At 40.1% G+C, this 25,511-nt stretch overlaps 1 protein-coding gene and 1 pseudogene across 20 annotated transcripts in view; one reads left to right on the top strand and one right to left on the bottom strand.

Moving 5' to 3' along the window:
* The window catches only part of Celf2 (CUGBP Elav-like family member 2), an 810,622-nt gene that overhangs the window by 31,713 nt on the left and 753,398 nt on the right, over positions 1 to 25,511 (bottom strand). For all 20 annotated transcript variants that reach the window (XM_076939443.1, XM_076939449.1, XM_076939436.1 and 17 more), the window contains 2 exons: positions 21,993 to 22,056; positions 9,216 to 9,350 (listed from right to left, as the gene is read on the bottom strand). In XM_076939443.1, the coding sequence (XP_076795558.1) occupies positions 9,216 to 9,350; positions 21,993 to 22,056 (199 nt within the window). The remainder of the gene's footprint in view (positions 1 to 9,215; positions 9,351 to 21,992; positions 22,057 to 25,511) is intronic.
* LOC117713792 (NADH dehydrogenase [ubiquinone] 1 alpha subcomplex subunit 3 pseudogene) lies at positions 7,777 to 8,025 on the top strand (annotated as a pseudogene).

Raw genomic sequence — 25,511 nt, 5'->3', positions numbered from 1 at the left:
AGAAATACAGATTCTAAAAACCCAATAGTTAGAAATGTAGCCATCTTCTAGGGAGAGTTCTCTCTTCAAAATTCTCATTTCCTCAGGACAATCCTTCCTGCTACTGACTATGCACTTTACCTGTCTGAATGTTCTCCAAATAGGTCTTACAGTTTGCAGCATTTTGCTTATTTTTCTATGTGTCTCTGGTACATAATTTATAAGGAGCTCATAAATTAATCCACACATAAAATGAAAACTCCTTTTAGTTTTTCTTTAAGTTTCTGCTTGCCGAGTAGGAACAAAGTTCTTGATTCAATTCCTACTAAATAAATAAAATGGAAGCTACTGACTTCAGGTTGTCTCAGCAGAACTTTAGGGCTGGGCTATGGCTCAGTGACAGAGTACTTACTTGCCTGAGTATGTGCAAGGCCATTGGTTCAAACAGTTCTTCAAGTGTTCCATTAGGTAATAGAATTCTGTGGACATATGCATAGAATCGTGTTTTGTTTTTCCCATCTAGTAAGGACATACTTAGGCAATTGATACTTTCCCCTAGTGCTGGTAATGCGGCATAACTGTATTTCACAGCAACAGAGAGGATTCTGCAGACTAAAAATCTCACTAAGTGGTTATGATGAACAGAAAATATACCCCTTCAGTTAACACAAATATCACAAGAGGACTAGTGTGAATTTGCTGTATAGCGGAGGGCATTGTGAAGACTGATAATCAAAAATGCATCACTAACACTTATCCAGGGACACTAAGAACAACGGTCAAGAACAAGGAATTAGAGTCAGTCTGTAAATAGTTTTTCTTTTTAAACAATGCACCTCAAACAACAACGTACTGAGCATCTAACAGAGAAATGATCACAGGGACTACTTTTCCTGAGACTGACAGGTCCCCAAAGCAAAGTATGGGGCACAGGTAGAACCTACTTACTTAAGTCTGAGTACGGCTCTGTGGTGAGCCATAAACGGCTCTACTCCCTAGGCTGTTGGGCTTTATTAAGCTTAAATTAGTTCAGGCTATTAAGAGGCTCACATCTGCTCATAGGAGTGACACATAAACTACTGGCAGCCTAGCTCCTGTGCCAAAGTTCCTCTGCTGGCAGGAGCCCAGACCCTCTGGCATATGAAGATACCAATGCATTAGCACAATAGTTGTGTTTCTGACTGTTTAGATACCATAGAACCATTTTCTTTAAAAAATATTATTATTTTAAACATGTGAGTATTTTTCTTGCATGGATGTCTGTGTACCATATGTGTGCCTGGTATCTGTGGAAGCCAGAAGAGGGTGTGGGATCCCTTGGAACTGGAGTTTCAGAGGGATGTGAGTTGCTATAAGGATGTTGAGAAATGACATCAGAAGAGCAGCCAGTGTTTTTATTCACTGACATAACTCTTCATCCTCAACTCACCATTTTCTCGATGAAAAATGTAATTTAAAGGAGGTTCTGTATTTTGAAAAAGGTCTGGTTGAGAAATATTTGCATGCTTTATTCTTACCCACAGTGGCTGATCCCTGTAGAAGACAGAACTCTCCCTAGAAGACTACTGTATTTCTAACTATTGGGTTTTCAGAGTCTCAGATTTTAATATGTTAGACAAAACCAATACACCCTTAGTTATCAGGTACTGCTTCCACTAGGAAGCTACCAAGCAAGAGTGGGAGCAGACTTCCCCAGGGGCACAATCCTTGTGCTTCTAGTTTTGTTTCCTGTCAAATCTGCAAGTAAGGACAAAATCTACCCAGAGCTCCTGGTTACACTGAATACATAGAAAAACCTACTGCTTAAAGAACATAAGAAAACTACTGAAGGTTCTTTCCTCATTTCTATCCAATTCAAAAACTTTGGTATAAGGGATAAAAATGTTACATAATGTTTTTAAGAGTTTAAAAATTATGATTTATACTTAAAGGTGGCTGATGTTACTTTACTATGGGGAATCTTATTAAAAAATGGTTCACAAAAAACAAGCAGTAGAATGATAAAACGAGTTTTTGTCAGCGTTATCTACCAATGTGTTAAGTACTTATAAGAATTCCAGATCCGAGGTCAGTGGCTTAAAGCATGTGTTCTTGCAGAGAACCCAAGTTTAAATTCTGGTACCACAAAGTGGCTGCAAACCATCCATAACTCCAATTGTGTGCACAGCACACATGCAGGCAGAATTTTCATCTATATAAATAAAGGGGAAAAGGAATTCCAGGTTGACAACAGATCCTCAACAAATATTTGCTGAGTGAATAAACATGTCAGGAGATTATAATTACTACAGTGTCATTTTACTTATAGAAGTTCATGTAATTCTTGATTCCACTGAGTTCCATGTCAATATCAAGAACAGACATGGGAAACTTAAAAAAAAACAAAACAGTAGCTCAAAACTGTTGAACCTTACAGAAATGAGAAAGTACAACTTAGAAGAAATGAGTCAAAGAGTGAATGTCAATCTTTTCTGTAGTAAAAAGGATGTGAGGGTTTTGACTGACTCAACCCCACAAATAAATAGCTTGTTTTACTGTTTTGACTCTGTTTAATCAAAACACATACAAAAATAGCTACTATAGGGGAGAACTGATTGCCTTGAGATTTATTTTCTTTCTGTAATGATAAACAACGAAAACCAGTAAGCATGAGGGGAGCACTGTCAGAAGGCAATATCCTCATGTAAAGTATGGCTATGATTTCTCAGGAAGCAAATCCTATGCTGACCCTGTCAACATCACTGACCAGTTCTGTTATCTCCTAGAGATACATGCACTCACTGTTTGAATGAATGGCTCTTACACATTGTATGTACACTTTCAACTTGGCTATTTAATTTGCATAAAAAAAATTAGGAAAAAACCCCCTAGGCAGAAGCAGGCAAATCTCTGTGAGTTTGAGGCCAGCCTAGTCTACAGAATGAGTTCCAGGACAGCAAGGGCTACACAGAGAAGCCCTGTTTTGAAAAACAAAAACTACAAAACAAGAAACAACCAGAAAACAAAACAAAACTAAACAAAACAAAAAGAAAGAAAGAAAGAAAGACAGACAGACAGACAGACAGACAGAAAGACACAAAGAAAGAGAAAGGAAGAAAGAAAGAAACCAACCCTTTGGAAGCTAGTATGATGTTTCAAATACAAGGGAGGGAATTATGAACAAAAAACTGTTTCTACTTTGAAAGTATATTCCTATCCAGAGTAATGGTTCTCAACCTGTGGGTTGAGACACTGTTGGGGTTGCACATCAGATATCATGCATATTAGATATTTACATTATAATTTATAAAAGTAGCAAAATTATAGTTATGAAGTAGCAATGAAAATAATCTTATGGTTGGGGTCACCACAACACAAGGAACTGTATTAAAGGGTCACAGCGTTAGGAAGGTTGAGAGCCACTGATACAAAGGCATATATATATGAGAGTGTGATACAAAGGCATATATATGTTCAAACAATTATCTTAGAGAGACAATATGATGAGTGTTACCATGGAGGGATGAAGCATGTACTTAGGCAGCAGAGAAGAGTGGTGTGACACTCACAGGATGCTTAGCTCATAGAGATACCTCTTTTCCACTTCCTCGGCCCTCAAGGAGCTCCTTTCTGGAAGGCCCCTGTGAAGGAACTGCTTTTGACTCAGGGCTAGACTCAGTTAAGCATTTATGTTAGAGTGAGAAGCACACTCCATGGAAGAGTTAATTGATGAGGAAGACATGTGCACTGCTTATTAAAATTTAAGTACTGAGATATTTGAAACAATTCTTAGCAATTATAAAAAACCTTTACTGTAGTTTAATTTTCATAAGTAGTAATATGTGATTTTTTAAAAGCCACTTTTAAGCTGGCATGGTGGTGCACACCTTTAATCCAAGCAGTCAGGAGGTAGAGTCCAGTAGATCTATGGGAGTTCAAGGCCAGCCTGTTCTACATAGCAAGTTCCAGGCTAGCCAGGGTAATATGAGATCTTGTCTCAACAATACAAATCAAAAGCCAGTTCTACACCTATATACCATGTCAAGAATAAGCACTGCTCTAAGCAGAAGATGGCTGAGAGCTTTCCAAGAATGAGCCAGAGGAGGATCTCTGAGATTCTAGGAAGGCATAGTGGAAGAAGAAAGGGGGGGCATCCAGGCATGTGATGAAAACTGACACCCCAGGAGCAGGGAAGGAAAGAGCATCTGGACAAGACCTGGGACACCATACTCAGGAGGTTGTTTCACTTTAGCCAAATTTAAAGTTCTCATCAGGGTAGAGGATGGAAGTTGCACTGGGGCCTGTGTAGTAACAGAGGAAGTGGAAACAAGGGTCTCTATCATGCTAGTGTCAGCTGGGGGAGATGGTATTTGTAGGGTGGAACACGCAGGCTGAGGACTGATGAGGTGTGCTGCTGCCTCGGCAGGATGTGAGACTCAGGCTGCACAGAGTAGGAAGGGAGCAGGAAGAGCAGGTCAGTGGATAAGTTTAGTCTTGGACTCCTAAAGCTCAGGCATCACTGTAGCAGCTTCAGATAGCATCTCCAAGTGTCTTCTCTATCTACTGCTCTGGGCCTTGGCACACACCTACAAGTCATTGCTTGGGGGCAATGTAGGGCCTAACAGACTTTAATATACTGTCTTACACACACTGAAAGGCTCCTAAGTGTGGCTCTGAGATCTGTGAATCACTTTTTTCCACAGAGTGCACAGGCTCTCTGGTGATGCAGACACATTTAAGATAACAAAGCCTCCTACAAACTGAAAGGCTGCAGGATAACCTCTAGGGTCAGATTTTGTATCTTGTTACAGGCATCTCCCCGAGTGACACAGACATGAACAGGGACAGCACCCACTCCCAAGTTATCCATGTGAGGAGGGCACAATGGGCCTGAGCCCATGAAAACACCTCTCCCTTTCTCTAGCCTTAAGTGCTCCATCAGGTCGCATCAATATTTGGATGGAACTCAGACTGCTGCAGTCTTCAAGGAGAAAGACTGCCGAAAATTTAAAGGGAAAACTCTTTGAAGAGCAAGCAGTGGGAATAAAGTAATGCTTCCTGGCATTTTAAAATGTCTTATGCTATTGAAAGAAATTATCCATTATCTTGAAGTGTGCACTTGACTGAGTCTGCACTTACAAAAACATTTGGAGAATTTAAAAACATCTTTTTCTTAAAAAAAAAAAGAAAGAAAACAGGAGGCTAAGAAATAACACAGTAGACAAGTGCAGTATTGCAGTATTAGGTTTTAGACAGAAAATGCCAAAGAAAAGTTCACATATGCTGAAAGTAATGCTGATTTCCAAGCTCTGAACATTACTAGATTAAAAACAACTCATCTATAAACACTGTAGGATACAAATATTACTGCCTTTAATACCTAGCTATCTGCTGGACATGCAGTTTGTCTCTTTGTATAAAACAAACATGGTTCTCAAAAACAGGTTCAAACATGGGTAATAAAAAATGACCCAAGGATTAATTAACTAAATAGAAGACTGAAGTAAATAAAGGGAAAATTAGCCTACCAAAAGAAAAGAAACAATTAAATTAGGTTCCAGAAGACCCACGAGGAACTCATAAAAGGAACAATATGCACTTACCTGCTTTTTATTCTTTCATGATTTAATTTCTAATTTTATTCACTACTATCTGATAATTGCATGAAACACTTATTCTAACCATGGGCAATTTAAACTATTTTAATTTTTATTTCAAGGCCATGAGACAAAGGAACCTATTTATTGCTTAAGGGGATTTTTTTAAACAAAAATTAAAGCTTAATCTTTCATGTTTTAAAGCCAAGACTATTTAAAATCATTTATAATAATGCTGTAGGGAGACTTTTTCTCAGTATGCAAAATTGAAAAGATAAATTTACAATTATGAAAAAAAATTAATAGTTTGGGGATTAAATTGTCCCTTTCCTTTGTAGATGAGTTTGTCTGGAACTTATGAGACATATTTAAACACATGGTAAATTCAAGCCCTGTGTAGAAGTGAGAAGATGAGGCTTCATGTATTTTACAGTATGACTGTTCATAGTATAGATCATGAACTCACTGGACTTTCATTTTAAAATATGAGTAATAGCACTAGCTCTGTGACAGCATCTAACACTTTATCTTATAAGTGATCATCCTGATGAAAAATAGAGGCAGGGGTGTTACTAACATTACTAACTATATTTTCTACATCTCTGAAAAAGTCCCTGATGAAAGTTATGGACTTTTATTTAAATAAATTTTGTTTTTAGTTACATAGGATAATCAAAAAGTTAGTTTTAAATAGTTTTTGCTGCCACACATAAAGGTTCTAATGAAGTCCTTTTAGCTAGTATGAGGAGCACTCTTTTGCAGGAAAACCCCCCTTCAGGGCTCCTCAGGTAGCAGCATCTACTGAAGGGCAGTATGCTGCTTCAGGAAGACAGTGAGGGACTCACTGCTAATGGGACATATTGACCACAGCAGGAGGAGGGCAAATGCATCTTCAAATACATTTTCTCTTTAGCTGAAGAACATGGGATATTTTCAGGTAATTAAACTTCCGTTCTGACACACAGGCCATCTTCCTAGGCTGAGCACCCTCTGTTTTAAGAAGGTCCAAATAAAATTTATAGCCAGGCATGGTGGCACATGTATTAAATCCAGTACCTAGGAGAGAGGCAGGCTGATCTTTGTGAGTTCCAGGTCAGCCAGGGGCATACAGTGAGACCTTGTCTTAACAAACCCAAAATATAATACAAAATAAAAAAAATTCATGATTTTCAAACTATTGGATGAAATGATATTATAGTTTGTATGTGAAATGTCTCCTATTGACTCATATGTTGAGAGGCTATCCCCTAGCTAGGGGCACATTTTTGTAAACTTTTAATAATTTCTGGAGTTGGGACCTACCTAGAGGAAGTAGGTTACTAGGACATGTTGTTAGAAGTTGTATCTTGCCCTGGTCACTTCCTATATTTTGTCTTTACTTCCTTTTGCCATTAGACAAAAAACCTTCTTGGCTACACTCTAATAGTGAAGCTCCTGTGATGGGCTCAGAAACAGTGAAAATGCTTATGGATGGAACCCTCTGAATCATAGGCGAGACAAGTTATGTCAGGCATTCATTCTGTCAGAGTGATGGGAAAGCTAACACAAACAGCTACGGATCCAGTAACATGGGCCTGTTTTCTTTCTTTTTTTGAGACAGTGTTTCTCTATTTTCTCTGGCTGTCTCAGAACCCATTATGTAGCCCAGGCTGGTCTCAGAGAGATGAAACTCATAGAGATTTAGCCACCTCTGCCTAAATGCTGGGATTAAAGGTGTAAGACACCACCAAATTATAATATTTTCACATGTAATATATTTTAAGGAAATCACTGTTGTTTTCATAAGGAAGAAACTAACAATGTTCAAGTTGTTTGTGATCCTTGACTGTCAACAAGATATAGAACCACCTAGGAGACAAACCTGTGTTGGTGAGACTATTTCTAGAGACGTTTAACTGAATGTGGGTTGTACTGGTCTACGATCTGGAGGGATTACTAAATAAAACGGAGACCGTGAGCTGAGCACCAACATCCATCCTTTGCTTCAGACTATAGCTATAATGTGACCAGCAGTCTCAAGGTCCTGCAGCTATGACTTCCCAATTATGATATACTTGTACCCTTGAAATAAAACAAACTTCATCTGCTTAAGGTTGCCCCCCCACCCCCCCGAATAAGGAAAGTAGTTAGTACAGGGTCACTAAAGGATTTATTAAAGCTATAAATTCATTTCTTGAAAATATTGTCAAAAGTTGACTTTTCAGTCTCTGCTAAGACCAAGATGGCCAGAAGATTATCCACCTTCCTCAAGAATGCCTGGGTGAAAGAGCCAGTGCTGGTGGTGTCCTCCTCTGTCTGGGTCCTAACTATAATTATGGCCATAGTTAGCCCCTACACCAAATATGATGGCGTGACCAACCAAGCCCTACCCTACTAGCTGTCTGCGAGAGATAATGGATACATGTCAGATGTGCCTGGCCACCCTCAGGAGCCTCTGGGCCCAAGCCTGGAATGGCTGAAGAACCTGTGAATTCTCCTGCTGATGAAAAAGACTCCTTCCCTGTTGCCCTCCAATAAAAGTGTGAAAACCAAACTCCCCCCAAAAGTTGATTTTTCAGGAATATCATTTATTCCAAAAGGTAAAGCCCACAATACATACAGTAATGATGTATTTTTTAAAATTCTTAAAAGAATTAAATCACCATACTTATGGGTTGCTGTCTAGAGAATTTAGCACATTAGAGATAAATTCAGAAGATTCTTATAAACATTGCTTGGGTTTCTTCTTTCTAGATAAACAATGCTTTATAAAGATCCAAGGTCTGTTTTTTCCTTTAGTTCTACCAGTCTGAGGAGCACGTCTTATTGCTTCCTGAAGTCATACTTCTTGAGAAAGCTGTCGGGAATATGCTGTAGCTTTCATTTCCTATTTTTTTCATAGAGAAACCTTGCACAATTACAATAAAGTTCTGTTACCACTTAGCTAATCATCTGGACACAGGTGATACAAGGTCATGGGACTTTCAAAGCACACTGCCTCGTAGGTTACAGAGAAGAAGTGGAAATTCAGAGAAGGAAGCCAATGAAACATTTTTTTTTTCTTTTTTAAAAATAAAGAAATCAATTCATGTTAAGTGTGCAACCATATTAGGTCTTTCTTGTATAAAAAAGAAAAAAAATGTTACTAGCCCTTGAATAAGGCCAACAAAATTTCTAAGGAAAAAAAGATATCTAATTACATAACCCAGAATGTGACCATAAATGAACACACAATGTCCTTTACTACATCATAAATTTTAAACTCAAAGCTACAGGATAGAGTTGGTGTGAAAATCAACACTGAAGAGATCACAGTTTGAGAACCAGTAGAAAATTCTTAAACTTTTTTCCCCTTTAAGAGAACAGGACACAAAAACTGAGTGTGAGACTGAGAGTTGCTATAGTAACTGATACCTAAGTATTGGAAGAAAGAAAGGAAATATTGGTAAAAATAAAGAGACTATGAATTTCTTCATTGAAAACTTGTCTCATTTTACCCTTGGAAAATAAAACACATTCACTCAAGTTTCTCCTTAAGAAAGTAGAAACTATACTAAGCCAGAGACCCTGCAGGTTTCCAGACTCTGTCCCAGAAAAATCCAACCTAATTCCCTGCCTCTGGGTGCACGAAGACTTGAATGCATATTGACCTTGTATCATGTAGTACAGCTTCCTACTCACCGGGACTTGTGAGGGCTCCCAGGGCACTGCTTGTGCTAGAGAGAGGGTTTGCATTGGTGCTGGTGGCTGAGGTTTGAGCGGCAGCTGCAGCAGCAGCCAGCGTTGCCAGATTCTGTAATTGTAAAGCATTCATGCCTGTAGAGGAATAAGAAAAGTGATATTAGCCAAAGGCTCAAATTTTCTACCATTTTCACACAATCTACACTCTTGCCCTTGATCCTATGATTTACTCATCAGAACTGCCTCAGGGATATGTAGAATTATATCTTGACTAGGAACTGGGTTCTGTTTCTCAGGATACCTCAGTGTTAGTACTCCATTGCTAGAGATGGAGTACTAAGAAGGGGTGCCTGCACTGTATCCAGCACTTGTAGACAGACAGCACAATGGGGGCATTCTAACTCAGGGCTGCCTTCTTTCTCTCAGGGTTGTAGAGGTAATTCTGGAAGTTAAGAGAGGCTTCTGTACAGACCTGCCAGGGTAATGGGGACTTATCTGTCGTGAGAACGGTGAGGTGTGGGCCTAGGTGGCTGTATGACAAGCACTGGGTCAACTCCACATTCGACAATCTTACAGGTGCACAGATATCACAGAGAAATTATAGTTCATTGCTTAAATGTTCCTGCTCTGAAATTCAACTGACACAGGTTCTAATCTTGGTCTGTTATTTTCCCAGATATGTAGATGTAGGCACATGAATTAGCCTCTTCATTTCTTGGTGGCTAGGCTAACTGTACCTGATGCAGGGAGTTATACAAATAAATATGATGAATGCAAATTACTTTGGCATGATCCAAGTCACTACTCCCTGTATGTTAGTGATTACAGTTGTCTTTAGATTTATCTTATTATCTGCACAGTAGGAACTCAATATGGGAGGGGCAGAAACTGGCACAGCCTTAAATCGCTTTAGTTGTATTTGCATTGACGCCTGAGATCCATCCTCAGAACCACATAACAGAAGGAGAGAACCACCTCCTGCAAGCTGTCTTCTGATCTACATATATATGTAGTAGAAGACATTCTCTCTCTCTCTCTCTCTCTCTCTCTCTCTCTCTCTCTCTCTCTCTCTCTCTCCCTCCCTCCCTCTCTTTCTCTCTCTCTTTCTTTCCCCTTTCTAACATACAAACACACATGTTAAACCTACAGCCAATATATTTTTAACTACAAAGAACTTCTGATTAGTAAAAGTTAAGAACAAAATGTAAACACTGTGTAAAAGTATAAGATGGGTTCAGAGTAAGCAACAGCATGAGGGCTCTCTTCTTATAAAGAAGAGGTATTAAGAGCTCTATATAGAAAGAGACTGGAGTCAGTAATCAGGTCAACTTTACCTTCTCAGGACTTGAATCCAGATACTCAATAACTATCTCTACAACAGCTTTGATCTGCTTAAGAAGAGTGCCCTGGTAATGGTCCATTTGTGCTGGGGGAAGGGAGATAGATATTTCTAACAACATTCCCAAACAGACTGCGGGCCAGCAGTGTATAGCTGGCTGAGTGCATAAATAATGGCTTGGCAGCTGGGCCCCAGAAACAACACTGTTTCTGTGTGCTCCTTTGCTTGGCCTCCTGATTTGAAAAGAAGCTCCTGAGGATTATGCTGTAAAATAAGTTCTCGTTATACCACAAATCGCCTCCTGCCTTCCTTAAGGAGACATTGGACTTGTTGGGTTGGGATAGAAACCAGAACAACTGCCACTTCTTTGGTGGCACTGCATAGACGCAGGATATGAAATTTGTGAAATGTGGTGATCAAATGTGTTTGCGAGTAAGGCTCTCTGTCTCTCTGTCACTATAATGGTCAAAGAGCGGCGTAGTATTAGAAACGCAGTGGGTATCAAGAAGCACTGGGCTAACTTTTCAGTTTCACTTTAGCAAAGTGGCAGTAGAGAAATGGAGCTGCCTGGCTTTAGTGAGACCCATTCAGACCAAATAAGGCTGTACTTAACCCACTCCATACTCAAGTGTGACAAAAGCACCTGGACCGTGAGTGACTGTGCACAGAGTGAGGCCCTGCATAGATCCATCTGTCCCTTTTTATAACTAACGGTCCCTCTAATGTCTAATATGTGAACCAGATGACCACACTACATCACCAACAGACAGCTGGCATATAAGAGGATTTAGTACTGAAATGAAAACCTATACCATGCTTTTAATAGCAATTAATAACAGACATTATAGGCTCAGGCCAGAGGGCCCTTTTCCAGTTTATCCGACTCTCTCCAAGGGGGAAGCACAGCATTGGAGCCAGTGTCACAAGTTTCTCTATTAAATGGCCTGGCTGAGTATGTTCAATGGGTTGGCAATATCAGGTCCTTATCTACAGCCTGGAGCATAGCCTTCTGAGCCCATGGCCACTACATTCTGCCTCATTGCTTCACTCTGACAACAACTCAGCTTGCATCTAACACATTCACTTTCAGTGTGTTTCTACAAGCTTCTTTACTTGTTCTGTGTCCTTTATAACTAAATACTAAGGTTTTTGAAGACAAAAGACTCTATCTTATTCATGTTCAAGTCTACCAAAACATACACAGTCACAGACACACAGACACAGAGGGCGGACCTGGGGTAGGAGAATGAATACATGGTAGGTCGTAGATAGACTTTGAATAACAGCACATAATTTTAATAAACCTCTATCAAGAATACTGTCTATACAGCCAATCATGTTTTTAGTTTTTCCCATTGACATCTCTTTGGTATTTATATCAGTATTAAATGTTTACTGTTTTCCTTCAGTTCTTATCTAATTAAATGTACACTGGTTAGACAGAAATCCTTTACCCTATAGCTTACATACTGCCATTCATTACAGGTCTTGAAGCCAAGGTGAAAACAATGTGGCGCTCTCTCTTCCCACTGTTCTGTCCCTGTATGAATTGAGAGTGAGGGTATGTGGCCCTTCCAAAGTGACCTTTCTCATTTCCCCTTCACATATATAACCACATGAGCAGTCTCTGCCATCCCCTTCAACCTTTTCTTGTTGATAAGTAGAAAGGCTAGGTAGAACAACAGACTCTAAGATACCACTCTGGGGGATGGCTCAAAGATGTTCAAAGACCACTACAATGCAAAGACAAGCTATTGGTAAACACTGCCAAGATAGTAGCAGAATAGAAAGGCCACTATAATTCTCAGCATCTGAGTGACTTGAGGAAAATGGAAAGGGGCAGAGTTTGAGAGTCAGGAAGTCTCTATATTTACCTACCAGTCTATCCTTCATCCATGAATCTACTCAGTATTTCCTAAAGAGCCATGATGGGACAGTCCCGGTGCAAGATACTGAGACTAAATAGGCAACAAGGAAGACTGGGTATAGGCGGAACGTTTGTGTACTAGGAAAGCTTACCCTTGTGTTATCAATTGCTGATTTCTTTGCCCTCATATCTTGTTTCAATCTGGACACAGCATTATAATGCTTATGTCAAGAATCCTTCTTAAGTTTGTGTAAACAATTCTTACCATTTATTCTTTGTCTTGTCAACAAAGGCGAATCACCCAATGGCTGGGCACAAGAAAAAATAGGGTGGGATTTTCACAAGCCAGGGGAAGGAGAGAGAGGGAAAGGTAGATTCAGATCTGCTATAAGGAGGAATGGGGAAAGAGTTCGTGAGAGTTTAGCAGAAGCATGGAAAGCCATATTAGGATCTTGGTTGGCAGGTAGCCAGATTAGGTGAGGGGATTAAAACAGACTGCCTAGGTATTGAGGTGAAGCTTGGGAAGACATCTTGGTCTCTCTGTTGTCCCTCATTATTGGGAACTAGTAGGATAAAGGAATTCTACTAGCAGCTGCATTAATTTACTGTATACACTCACATTAAAATTATATATGAAGACTCGCATGCACAAGGAGGCTGCTGGACACTGGAGTAGGGGGAAGGCAGTGACTGAGAGAAGTCCTAGTTTACTAGTGTTTAGAGACAAGCCTACACTCAATCACATTATCATCAAAGCCTCTGATCACATGGAACTGAGAGAGAAGCAGAGGAAAGCATTGGTCAGCTGAGGTGTGGGGGGGGATTACTGCCTTTCTCTGGAACGGTGTTCACATCCTATTCTAAAATGTAAGCAGTCAGTATCATGGGGACAGCAGGGATAAGTCAGAGTACCTGCCACTTTCTAGATCCAGGACCCCTATTCCCAGACATGGTTCCCATACTCCAGGCTTTTCAAGTTAGCCCTGGCAAGACCATCCTGTCTTTTACCCTTGACTTCTATTCCTAGTACCTGGAATGCACAAGATTCTATGTTGGTGACAACAATTACTAGTTACCCAAAGCAGTGTGGCCTGGCGAAGAGAACGCAGCTCTGCTCTGAGATGGCCTGGATGTAAATAAACTCAGCTTTTCTTATCCCAGCTATCTCAAGAAAACTAACTGCTTGTACCTTGGGATCCCTAACTAGAGTATAATTAAAATAGAATTTATTTTCTGAGAATCAATATGTGTAAAGACCAAAGAAGGCAACCTTGGATAGAGCTGGGTTCAAATAGTAAGTTCTCTTGACTTCAGCTAGAAACAGCAGTATTATGTTAAGTGAAGATCGTGAGAATGAGGGAAAAGCAGAGACCAGCATGCTTCTCTTTGCTTTACATGTGGTCTCAGGAATCATAAAAAAACCATATGGCATATGCACTACTGCTGCTGAGTATGTCACAGAGGGAACTTAAGTATGAAAAGTCAAAACACCACTACCTATTCCTCAGAAGCCATTTCTGGAAGGGGCAGTCCTAGGAAATCTGAAAGCATTCTGTGCTTTCTTCTTAATACACTTTTCTCCCTCTTCTGAGTCCAGCCTTTCCGTTTGTCCCCTCTGTCCTTCTGTTCCTCACCTAGGGCTCTTTTGTCTTTCTTCCTTCTGCTGTCACTCCCATTTACCTGACTAAACTGTACATCATAAGAATTTAGAAGGAGCAGGGAGAAAGGAAGGGACAAGTGTACAGCATAAAGTTTCAAAAGGAAATATGGCTGGGACACAGAACTTACCTGTTCCTTATGTTTAGTACAGTGGTCTTGTTAACCTCCAATACAATCTAAGACAACTAAATCTGTCCAATGAGTCATTTGGCCATTATGACCTAATGCAAGTCCTGCTGGTTGAAATGTTAGGCCTTAAAGATATCACCTCACAACACTGCTTATGGTACCTGAAATTCAGGGTAATCTTGCTTAAAACCAAGTGGACCAGGAACCATTTCATCTATGCTTTGTCATCTTTCTGAATCACTTGTCTCATTTTTTTGAATTCAATCTCTTTATACCCATCTTCCCATTTTACTCCCACCAGACACAACAGATCACTGGCTACAGTTGTCTTAGTGAACAGACAGATCTCTGTGGCTTCTTTCTTAACTCTAAATCCTTTATGTATCCTTTCTCCCAGACATTCAAAGTCCATTAATGGGGTTCAGGCAGTCCATGAACACCCTAAACTTTATGAAAAAAAGTGTGCTTATTATGTATGAAACATTTTTTTCTGTGAAAGATCCCAGAAAGTTGTTTGTAACTTTGGATTTACCAAGATAACTAAAAAAGACCAAAGTCCTGGGGAAAGAAACCAATTGAATGAAATTTCTACAGATGGGGTAGTGATTCTAGGATACGAGAAATCAAGAAGAAACTGGAACTAAGGAGTGGTAGGCAAAGGAAAGGACCCTTCTCTTCAGTGTAAACACATGCACAGGGGAACAAGCCAGAGAGCCTGTGTCCATGTTTCCACAGGTACAGCTGAAGAGTGGACTCAACAGAGATGGAAGCTAGGAGGTGCCACAGGGCAGCCCTGAAGCCTGAGAAGGGCTTCCTTTGATCTTCCCTTGGCTGTGACCACACCAGCTGAACCGGAGGATGCTTGGTAGGTGAGCACAGGGCACAGTGCCTTCCTTCCTTGACCAAGTCTGACCCAGGTCAGACAGCTCTTCTCCTGGCCATCCCTCTCTGTGGCCTCCTCACATCAGTCTGTGGTCTAAATGTTACCAGCAAATACTGGTGTGATCCTAGGTGACTAGAAGGAGCGTGGGAAACATACTGGGCATGGCACTTTTCAGCCCTCCACTGACAACAGCACAACCCTGGTGACAGGTCTGGGCTCTTTCTGCCACAAACAGGTACCTGGCCAGGGTGCTCTCACTAAAAATCAGACATCTCATTTATTATCCCTTCTTCTCTAGGGTCGGATGTCTGGAGAGGAGGGAATGGCTCCATATAAGGAAAGCAGGTGGGGCAAGCTCACAAAGGTTCAATCTGCTTCCCACCCTCACCAGACTTTTCCAGAGTATAGATCACCCTCTACCTTAAGCTGCTTCCCACCCACAGATGTTCTGATGGAACTGTAAGATCTCCCCTCCCTTTACTGACTGCCTTACTCTCCCTGGGCTGAAGAGAGCTAGAGCTCCACAGGCCTCTCTTGCATGGTCTTTGCTTCCAGTCATTTGGAATCCACATTTGGGGTTTCCTTCACTTCCTCCTGTGGTGAGGAGTGCTCCCTGCTTTTCCTTCTTCTCAGTTCCTGCCTGCAGTAAGTAGGCTCTTCTTCCCACCAACTCATACTTTCTCTTTCACCATGAAAGGGCACCAGACTGGAAGGCGCCTGTCACCCTTCTTGGAAGCTGGTTCTGGCTTGGCAAACAGCTTTTCTGAGAAGAAAAATGGCCACATTTAACTTGTGCTCAGCTGGGTACCTCTCAAACCCAGGGCAATAAGGTAACAAAACATGAGAAACACTTAAGTTTTAGGAAATCTAAAAGTGAGTTACTATGACGATGGCAAAAGAAAAAGAGTGGGGAGTAAGGAGATTTTTCATTCATTATTTAAGAAGGAAAAAATCCTCCAAAATGAAGAAATTATGTACAAAACAGATGCACATATTCCTACTTGAAATTTAAGATTAAAAAAATTATTTATAAGGAGAAGGGCATGAAAATTTAATTTAATGTTCACCTTAGGTAATTTTGTGTCTTATTGTTCGTGGCAATTACCATAAATCTGCATATCAATAAGTGGGAACAGATGTCAGTTGTTACAAGTGCTTGCCAATCAGGTCTGTTAAAAAGTGACAGATGGGTGGTGATAGACCATTCTCATAAGGCCTATTAGCACATTCACAGGAAGTGTCTGTGGTGCGGACTGCTGGAGACTCAGGGAAGAACACAGGGTCTTTGTGGGCCCATGAGCACACTTCATGCTGGGAGCTGCTCCAACTGCAGATTCTCAGACTGCCCAGACACTGCTTTTGCAAACCCTCTTCTCTATTTGTGAAAGACACTCTCAGACAATCTTCTCAGAGACAGGGTTTTAAATTCACAAAAGGAGAAGTATTTTGTTGTTTTAAGCAACTGTTTCAATTCATAATTTATTATTACTTTCAAAATTTACAGCAGATTTCTAGAAGGCAATTAGTTAGCTTAATCAAATTCAAAGTTCAGCAGTTCCACTATTCCTCAGTAGATATTTTCTCTTAACCTATAGCTTCAAATTTCTATGATTTATTATGAATGTCTGATTTTAGGGGTAGGATATAGTTCAGTTGGTAGAGTACTTGACTGTCATAGGCAACCCTCTGGGTTCTGCATCCAGCACCACTGAAACTGGTTGTGGTGGTGCATACCCATAATCCTAGCTTTTTAGAGGGGAGCAGCAGGAGGACCATGAGGTCAAGGCCATTCTTGGTCACATACTGAGTTTGAGGCTAGCCTGGGTAAGAACCTGTCTTTAAAAAAAAAAAAAAAAAAAAAAGGCCGGAGAGATGGCTTAGTGATTAAGAGCACTGGCTGCTTTTGCAGAGAACCTGGGTTCAATTCTCAGCATCCAGGTAGCCGTTCAGAATTGTCTATAATTCTAGTTCCAAGGGATCTGACACCTTCACATAGACATACATGCAGACAAACATCAATGCACATAAAACAAAAACTAAAACAAAAAACCCCCCCACAAACCCTTCTTGTTCTAAAAAATATTCTTGTTTGACATATGCAGCCTTAATAAATTGAAAACATTTTCCAGAATGAAGAGAGGCAGTTTCCTGTTTGCTCTGAGCAGCTAGTTCTTTAGTAGCTGTGGGGCTCTACTATCATTTGGGGTTTGTTATTTGCCATTAGGCCATCTATGTAGGCACATCACTGGAGCTTGAGTCTGTGTAAACATACCAGGCCTGGCTGGGTCACACTGCACAGACAGAGCAGGTTTTGGATCAGGTTAACTGGGTTTGAAATATGGATCCATACCCACAGCTCAATGACTTGCACTAAGTTTGTTAGCCCTTCTTGCCCTCTTCTTAAATGGCATGCTAACAGTCACATATTCCTAAAGTGGTTTTGGGAGGTCTGTGTCCTAATCCACAGCAGTCCACTGAATGGTGCTGGCTGTAGTCTCAACAGAACATTTAACCATTCATACTTTTGTCTTTTTGATTGCAGTGAAATAAAGAGGTGATTTTGCCTTTTATACTCTTGAAACTGTGTGATATTCTAAGGATCTAAGTTAAATGCGAATGTGAAGTGTTCTTATTTTCTCATTAAAGAGTCTTCTAAGGTGCCACAGTAGCCATGAAGAAGTTAAAGACCAAAAGGATACCTGGTCTTTGTTCTTTCTCCTTCACCTAAGATACGTACTCTTAAGAAGATGCAGATCCCACACTTATCAAATTTCAAAAATTCACTGAACAATACTAGAGGTGAGTAGAATATCAGCATGTCTTGTTAGAAGTTTTAAACGGGAAAGTCAAGTCAATTAAAAGAAGGCTTGCTCCTTTCACATTTACAGAAGCATAGTAAATATACATAAAAGGGTTGAGCTGATAAAGATTTGATTCTAAATCCATTTCTGCTATAAAACTCCATATTTAGTAAAAGTTCTCTTTTATAAAAATCATAAAAAAATTGTAGTTTCAAGGGAAAGTGGTTAAGTCTTTTTGAAGAAAACATATAGCTGATGTATAGCTAAAGTATAAAGTATAGCTCATTATACTACACACTGAAAATAGAGGCCAGATGATCTGGTTTGGGAAAAGAGCTTGCTTTATGAAGCCACCCTTAAGAATGAGCATTATAAGGCCACTAGGAGAGATATACCATACCAAAGACAACATGATGGGGCCTTGAAGGGAGAGAGAGCCACCATATGCAGCATGATGGGGTTAGTTACAGGAAAGCCTTCAGATGCTCTGAACAACAAAAGGAGTTTTCGGATTTCAATAGGTTTTCAGGAGGTGGTGGGAAGTCCGACATCATATGATTTAGTATGGCTTAGTGTAAATGCCAAGATACAGGCATTATTAAGTAGTACTTTAAACTTACCTTGCAGCAGCAAGAGGGAGGGGCTGTAAGGATACTATATAGCATAGCTTCTTAAGTACAAACAGCTAAGGGCTATGTGGCTTGATTTCTGTGACTGAGAGAGAAATAAAGCTAGCTACAGGGTCTATGGTCTAACAATTAGATTTTACTGATGCAATTATTTGTAATATGTCATCTAAAATTTATTTTTTTTGTTTTCTTTTTTGCCTTTTTTCTTTCCTCAAATGAAAAATGTTTTGCTCAAATAAACAAACTATTTTAAAATCCCTGTCTCCTGAAAGACTTATGTTCTGAAAGCTGTTGAATTGGTTTCAAAATGTTTCACTCCTTGGCAGTATAATTTGTGTACTTTTACTTTTTTTTTTTTTATCTTTCTTATGTTTTCCCCACCTTTAGACTATCAGTCATTCAAAAAACATTTGAAAACCAGGTGGGGCTGGGATTAAATGATCTCCTGGGTTCTCTCAACTTTATTATGCTATGGCTATTACTGTATTTGTGGTTTATAATGTATTCTGTAACATGCTTTATATTAGACAAATTATCTCCAAACTCTCAGTAATGCAATTTTGAATAGTAACAATGGTTTTTCTGGTGATTTTCAGTTTATATGTGCAGCTAAAACTAAGTTTTGTAATAAAAAAACTGGGTATTTGACTTGAGCTCTGCTGGGAATGATTTCAAAATACAAATTTACATCTGTCAACTCACAGATTTTCACTCATCTATTCAGATGATGGTCTCTAGCATCTTTACAGGAGGACTGGCTGTGCCATTAAGCCACTGGGCCAGGCCTTGCTCTCCAAGAGTGCAGTGTGCCCTTGAGCACTGACCCATTTGAGGTTTTGAGGTATTGGGGACACTCTGGTGAGGGAAGCTGGGGAGCTAGCCAGTGTGGTGGCTGGAATGAGAATGGCTCCCATGGGCTCAGACATTTGAACATTTGCTTCCCAGTTGGTATACTGTTTCAGAAGGGTGCAAGGGTATATCACAAGGGATGCTCTTGGAGGTTTCTTTCTTTCTTTTTTCTTTCTTTCTTTCTTTCTTTTTCTTTTCTTTTTTTTTTTTTTTGAGACAGGGTTTCTCTGTATAGCCTTGGCTGTCCTGGAACTCACTCTGTAGACCAGGCTGGCCTCGAACTCAGAAATCTGCCTGCCTCTGCCTCCCAAGTGCTGGGATTAAAGGCGTGCGCCACCACCGCCCGGCTCTTGGAGGTTTCAGAAGCCCATGTCAGCCCCAGTCACAGGTGCATAGTGCTTATGTAGCAGATGTAAGCTCTCAGCTCCTTCTCCAGTGGCATGCCTGTCTGCCACCATGCTTCCCACCATGACGATCATGGTCTAACCCTCTGAAACTGTAAACAAGTCCCCCAGTTAAATGCTTCTTTTAAAAGTTGCCATGGTCGTGGTGTCTCTTCACTACAACAGAACAGGAACAAACCCAGCAAGCAGTCTACATCACCATCCACTATGGTCACTCAATATGCTGTGGGAGGAGAACGGTAAGTGCAAAAAGTAAGTCCGCCCAAAGTTAAGTCCTATTTTGGGGACAAGACATTGCATTTCTTTAATGAAAAAAAAAATACCCTAAATACTTAAATACTTAGAAAGATGAAACTTGATCACTCATGTAAGTGAGAAGTTCTTTTACAAAGCTACACAAAAAGTGGTGTGATGCCCATTTTAGCTGTTGGTACTCATGGACTGTTCAGTATTTGATTTTACAGTATGTGTGAACTTAGTGTGGTGTATTCACCATGATGAAGTTTCAAGAAACATACATTTAAGAAACTCTAGAGCATTTACAGAATGTCTTCAAATTAGCTGTCTGCTCCATGAGACCTTTTAAGGGGACTCCTAGATAACCTTAGTTTTCAAATGAGCACACAGAACATGTAAATGCTAACATCTAGACCTGTAGCTGGCATGGCAGAGGCACACACATCCTAATGAAAAATGGCAGGGCATTCTGTCCACCTGGGAAGGCATGCTGGGCAACAGCCTCAGGAATAAACAACCTTCTCTGCATAATGCAGCTCTGGGGGTAGGGGAGCCCAAGGCTACCACTGAGGAAAACCCCTAGATTTCAATCTGGGTGGGTCTGTGCTACTAGAAGAGAAACAATCCTCGCACTGTTCAAATGTGACAATGTTAGCATGTACTTTAGCAGCTTACAACTCAGAGACTTTTCTTTTCCTTTCAAAGCATAGGAACTCCCCTGAATATTTTACTAATACCTCTCTAGTTTCCTTCACAGATTATAGATACATGAACCAGTCAATGTGATTGTTAGTTCTAAGGCCAGCATCCTAACACGTTTTCTTAAATATAATTGCAAACATTTTACTATTTATCATTTCAAAATACGTATTTTGAATAATCTAAAATCAGTGATAGCAATAAATCTGAATAAATTATACAATCCGACAAATTGCCCTTACCTTGTGGACCACAACAGAACACTGGGCTGTTCCTCACAGAACACAAGTGGAGAGAAACCTTTCAGAATAAACACCACCACCGCCCAAAACAACTAAAGATATATATTTGGGAAAAAAATTAAATGGAAAAGACGAGTTTCTATAGTGACACATAACTAAAATTGGTTTTTATTTTATACATGTGGATTTCACCTAATTAATTAGGGGCATCCTTAATTAAAGAAAACCATTTCCTTCTAACATGCCTCCCTCAATCTCTTCTTTGTCTTTCCCACACCTACCCTTTTGGAATCAAATAAGGAGAATGCTTCCTCCTGATCCTCCTGCATTCTGATTTCCTGCACATACTGCCTCTCTGGCCCTGAGCTAGGGTCGGTGTCAGCATTGAAGGTGGCAAGGAGCGCTGACCTTTCACTAATCACCGAGTTGTTGCCACAGATCCTGGCACAGCTCATTATGAAAAGGAATCCTTCAGTAAGCGGCTTTTCAAATTCAGTAACACTTTGATTTTCTGAGAACAAAGATTATACTTTTACATAAAAGCTTCTGATGCACAATTCTGTTAATTGGGTACTAAAGTTTAAAAAAGGTGCTGTGTTAATTGTCTGTCATTATCAAGGGACTACAAACTGTATCAAATGTATGCTGGTGATCTTGGCTTTTGTTATGGAGGTCAGAACATTTTTATTGATCACCTATTATTAAGAACTTCTGGAGATGTTAATCATTTCATCTGCCCTTAGATATAGGAATATTGCCAGAAATCTCCCAGTTATCATTGCATTAACTAAAATCCCACAAATAACTAATGAATATATTTTGCAAAAGTCTGTAGCCTCCCTCATAACTGTTCTGCAGGGTGAGCTCTGAGGAAAATAGTTCAGAGCAGCTGATTCCAACTTTAATACCCAATACACAAATGCTAGTTTATCTGCTAATTACCCTTTACTGTTTTCCTTTGTCTCTTTCTTTTATGCTTTGGAACAACCAACAATTCAGAAACTAGTATGGTCAAAGGGACTAGTGTTTTATGACTTACCAGCCATTTGCTGAATGCCACTGAATGCACCCAGGTTGCTGGAAGAGGTGGCCTGCTGCAGAAGCTGCAAAAGAACACACAAGCTCCGTCAGAACAATGTGGAGATGAGGCAGTTCCTCATTATATTGGGTACAAGTCTAGTTTCCTTTATGTTTATATAGTTGACTGCCACTCCCTGTTGATGGGCTGAAGGTGCCCAGAGTTAGAGGTGTAAATCCATATTAATGTCTAATCTCCACTGAGAAACACAGACACTAGGGAAACTAAGACTGTTCCCTTAGAGCAACTAATCTATTTACTCTTTTCAACAACCAGTGCTAAATTTTGAGACTAACAAAGCATGATTAGTTCTAACTCTCTGCAGTCTAGAAGCTGCTGTAACTCATCTCTGTCAATCAGGGTCCATTTTCTCCTCTCTTCTACTTTCCTTCCCAGCTCAGTCTTTCCTTTATTCTTTATTAAATGACATTTAAAAACATTTATTCTTTAAGAACTTCATGCATGTGTACAACACACCTTGACCACCATTTTCCCCCTCTGGCCTCACTAACTCCTTCTATGAATTCCCCTCTGAATCTCGTATTTTCTTTTTTTAATATGCCACCCATATGTATATGGTGAATAGGTGTGGGACTTTCCATGGAGCACAGGCAACATGGGCCACACACTAACAAAAACAGGCTTTCTTTCCCCAACATCTATCAAGTGCTAATGGCTCCCCATCTAGAAGCACATGTATGCATAGACTCAGAACAATGGTACGAACCATAGTGACTGCAGACCCAAAACCATCTATTTGCAGTGACAGTCAGAGCCCCACGGCCAAGCAAGTGGCCACTTATTCTTAAGATGGTCTTTACGAGTATAAAAGCAAAGTATTTGTTAAAATCTGGAATTATCTGGTATATACTGAATCTGTGTATTTTAGGTACGTCAAAATCTTTACGAAAATATTAATTACTATGCCTATGACAGTCTTCATTTTCCACTTTCAAAGACCCACTGTCTGCTGCGCAGAATCAGTGGGTGTCACACCATGAAGGCACATAGTTTCAGTTCTGAAATGTTCTTGTTCACATTAGCTGAACTACAAGCTAATTTAGGATCCATTTAAGGCACTGAGTAGATGTAAAGAAATTCTTCTTTCTGTAAGATAGATCAATAAAGATAAAGTTTACATGTGGGGAAGAATACAGTTGCATACACACTAGCGTGTTCTCAAACTCACACATGAAGTGGAAAACAGCAAGAGAGATGAGAAAACCTAGGGATTATCTATTTTAATACAATAAAGTCTTATTTTGGTTTGATTTGTTGAGTTTCTCATCCATTTGTGTTTAAAAGTGGCAGCCCTTGCTTCATAGTATATGTATTTTTTCTTTTTTAAAATTCAAGTTTTAAAAGCAGCTTTGAAGGTATTTTAAGGAGGTAGTAACACCTGTTGAGTTAAGCAGACTAGCTGGAAAGTCAAGAAACAATCACCAATAATTACAGGCTTGGACTCTGGTTTTCCACAGAAGGGAAGTGCCTTCAGGGCCCGCAGCCCTTTCAGACAAGACTCTGCAGTGACAAGTGGAGAAGGGTGGCTAAGACACACTGGTATCAGGACCCGAGAAAACCTATGCACAGCTCATACATGCAGTTCTATAACTGAGGCTAAGTTTTATTCTTTTTCAGGTAAGGAGAATAATTTTCAGATGGGGGTCACAGAAACCCATTCCAGAGCTTTCTGTGAGCTGTGGAGCAAGGGAAACATGTCATAATACTGGGGCAGGTACCTATACCTTAGTTTTCAGTCCTGGTAGAACAAGAATCTGGACTCACAGAAAGTATAAAAAGGCAAGCATGATGTTAGCCTTGAATAAACATTTAGCCACATATCATTAAGCTGGTGGCCTATAACTGACTTTTTAATGAATGTATACCTCAGTGCACAATACAAAGGTATAGTTGCAGGGTTGTCTAGCTACATCCATAATATCTGGCCAAATGTGAGCTCAACAAGGATGACACCAACAGATATGCCAAACTGGATGCAGACAAACCTGTGAGGCCTCAACACTACATAAAAACTAGAGGCAAGTGCAGGGAGCTGGCAGAGGGAGAGGCGGTTCCTCCCAGGGAAGAGCAAACCAACTGGCTGTCCAGTGCCAAACAGCCCTGAAAAATACAGGTTCTATTTAGGAATATATGTATATGGTTGTAGACATACAATAACAGTAAAAAAAAAGAGGCTATGAATTTGAAAGAGAGGGGTTATATGGGAGGGTTTGGAGGCAAGTCAGGGAGAGGAAAACATTAGAGTCTCAAAAAATTTTAAAAAGGTAAAAAGTGAGTTAGAATACTGATTACTTCTGTAAAAGAAGAAATATTGGGGTGGAGGTGGAAAACAGAGTAGTTCTAGGGTACAGGTTATGTTCTTTTTTTGGAAATAAAATCACCAGACGACAGATTAGGAAAAAAGCATGTATGTAGATTTAAGCAAGACACCTGGCAAAGATATGTACGGTATCTTTAAGGATAAGGTCGAGAAGCAGCTAGAAAATGACAGTAAATGTAGTCAATCTTTTACTGGCTCAAATGAAGACAGAAAAAGCATGCTTCTCATTCATCCACTAATTCATTTATTCACTCACTCATACATACATTCACTCATTCTTTACTGAACAGCTCCTTTACATGGCAGACTCTGCTGGGGAGGGAGGTGTCAGTGGTGGGGATAAAGGCTGAAAACCTAAGTTCCTTGAAGGTCCATAGACACTAGCAGCTGTGTGATGTAGGTAAACACACTAGGTCTCCTGATCCCCCTTCCTCATCTTTCCTTTCAGAGTAGTAGGGAAGAGGGTCTTACAAAACAGTATAGTAAAGCCCATGGATGCTATGCTCTGGTGAGGAGTAGGTAAAAAGTAAAATGACAGAATTAGAAAGAACATGCACATGTCCTTGCTAACACTCTCAGAATAGAAAATCCCAAAATGAAACGTTGATTAATAAACATGCAATATGGAGCTGAGAAGCAGGCCGCTCACTGCTTCCCAGCCATGTAGGCAGTTTCTACAAAGGTGGCCACCCACAGCTACTGGAAGGTTCTAAAGGCCATGTCTGAGCTCACTCTTTAGTTAGCTTACATCATAAGCGGGGACTGTCCTAAGCTCTTGCCACTATATCTCAATAAAGACAATGACAGAGAGATGCTTAATGCAGAGGAAAGGACCAGAAACTGAAAAATCTAAGAGATGGCTCAAAGAATTGAGTCTGTTTGGCCTACAAAGGAAACATTCACGTCATCTATCAATACTGCTTCACAGGAAAGACCTGGGCCGAAGCCTGGTGTCTCCCTTACTACTAGAGTAGTAGTAACCTGCCAGCTGGCGAGTTCTTGGCCCATTCTCTTGGAATCTTTAGAATCTAGTTTAGATGAACAGTTTTCAAGCATGCAACACTTCTAGCACAGGCTTTTTACTGTGCCTTACAATACTGTTTAGAAGTCTAGTTTTAGTCAGCTGCCAACAGTCCACA

Source organism: Arvicanthis niloticus, chromosome 8, assembly GCF_011762505.2.
Source record: "Arvicanthis niloticus isolate mArvNil1 chromosome 8, mArvNil1.pat.X, whole genome shotgun sequence".
NCBI lineage: Eukaryota > Metazoa > Chordata > Mammalia > Rodentia > Muridae > Arvicanthis > Arvicanthis niloticus.
This window is presented reverse-complemented; position numbering and strand designations above follow the sequence as displayed.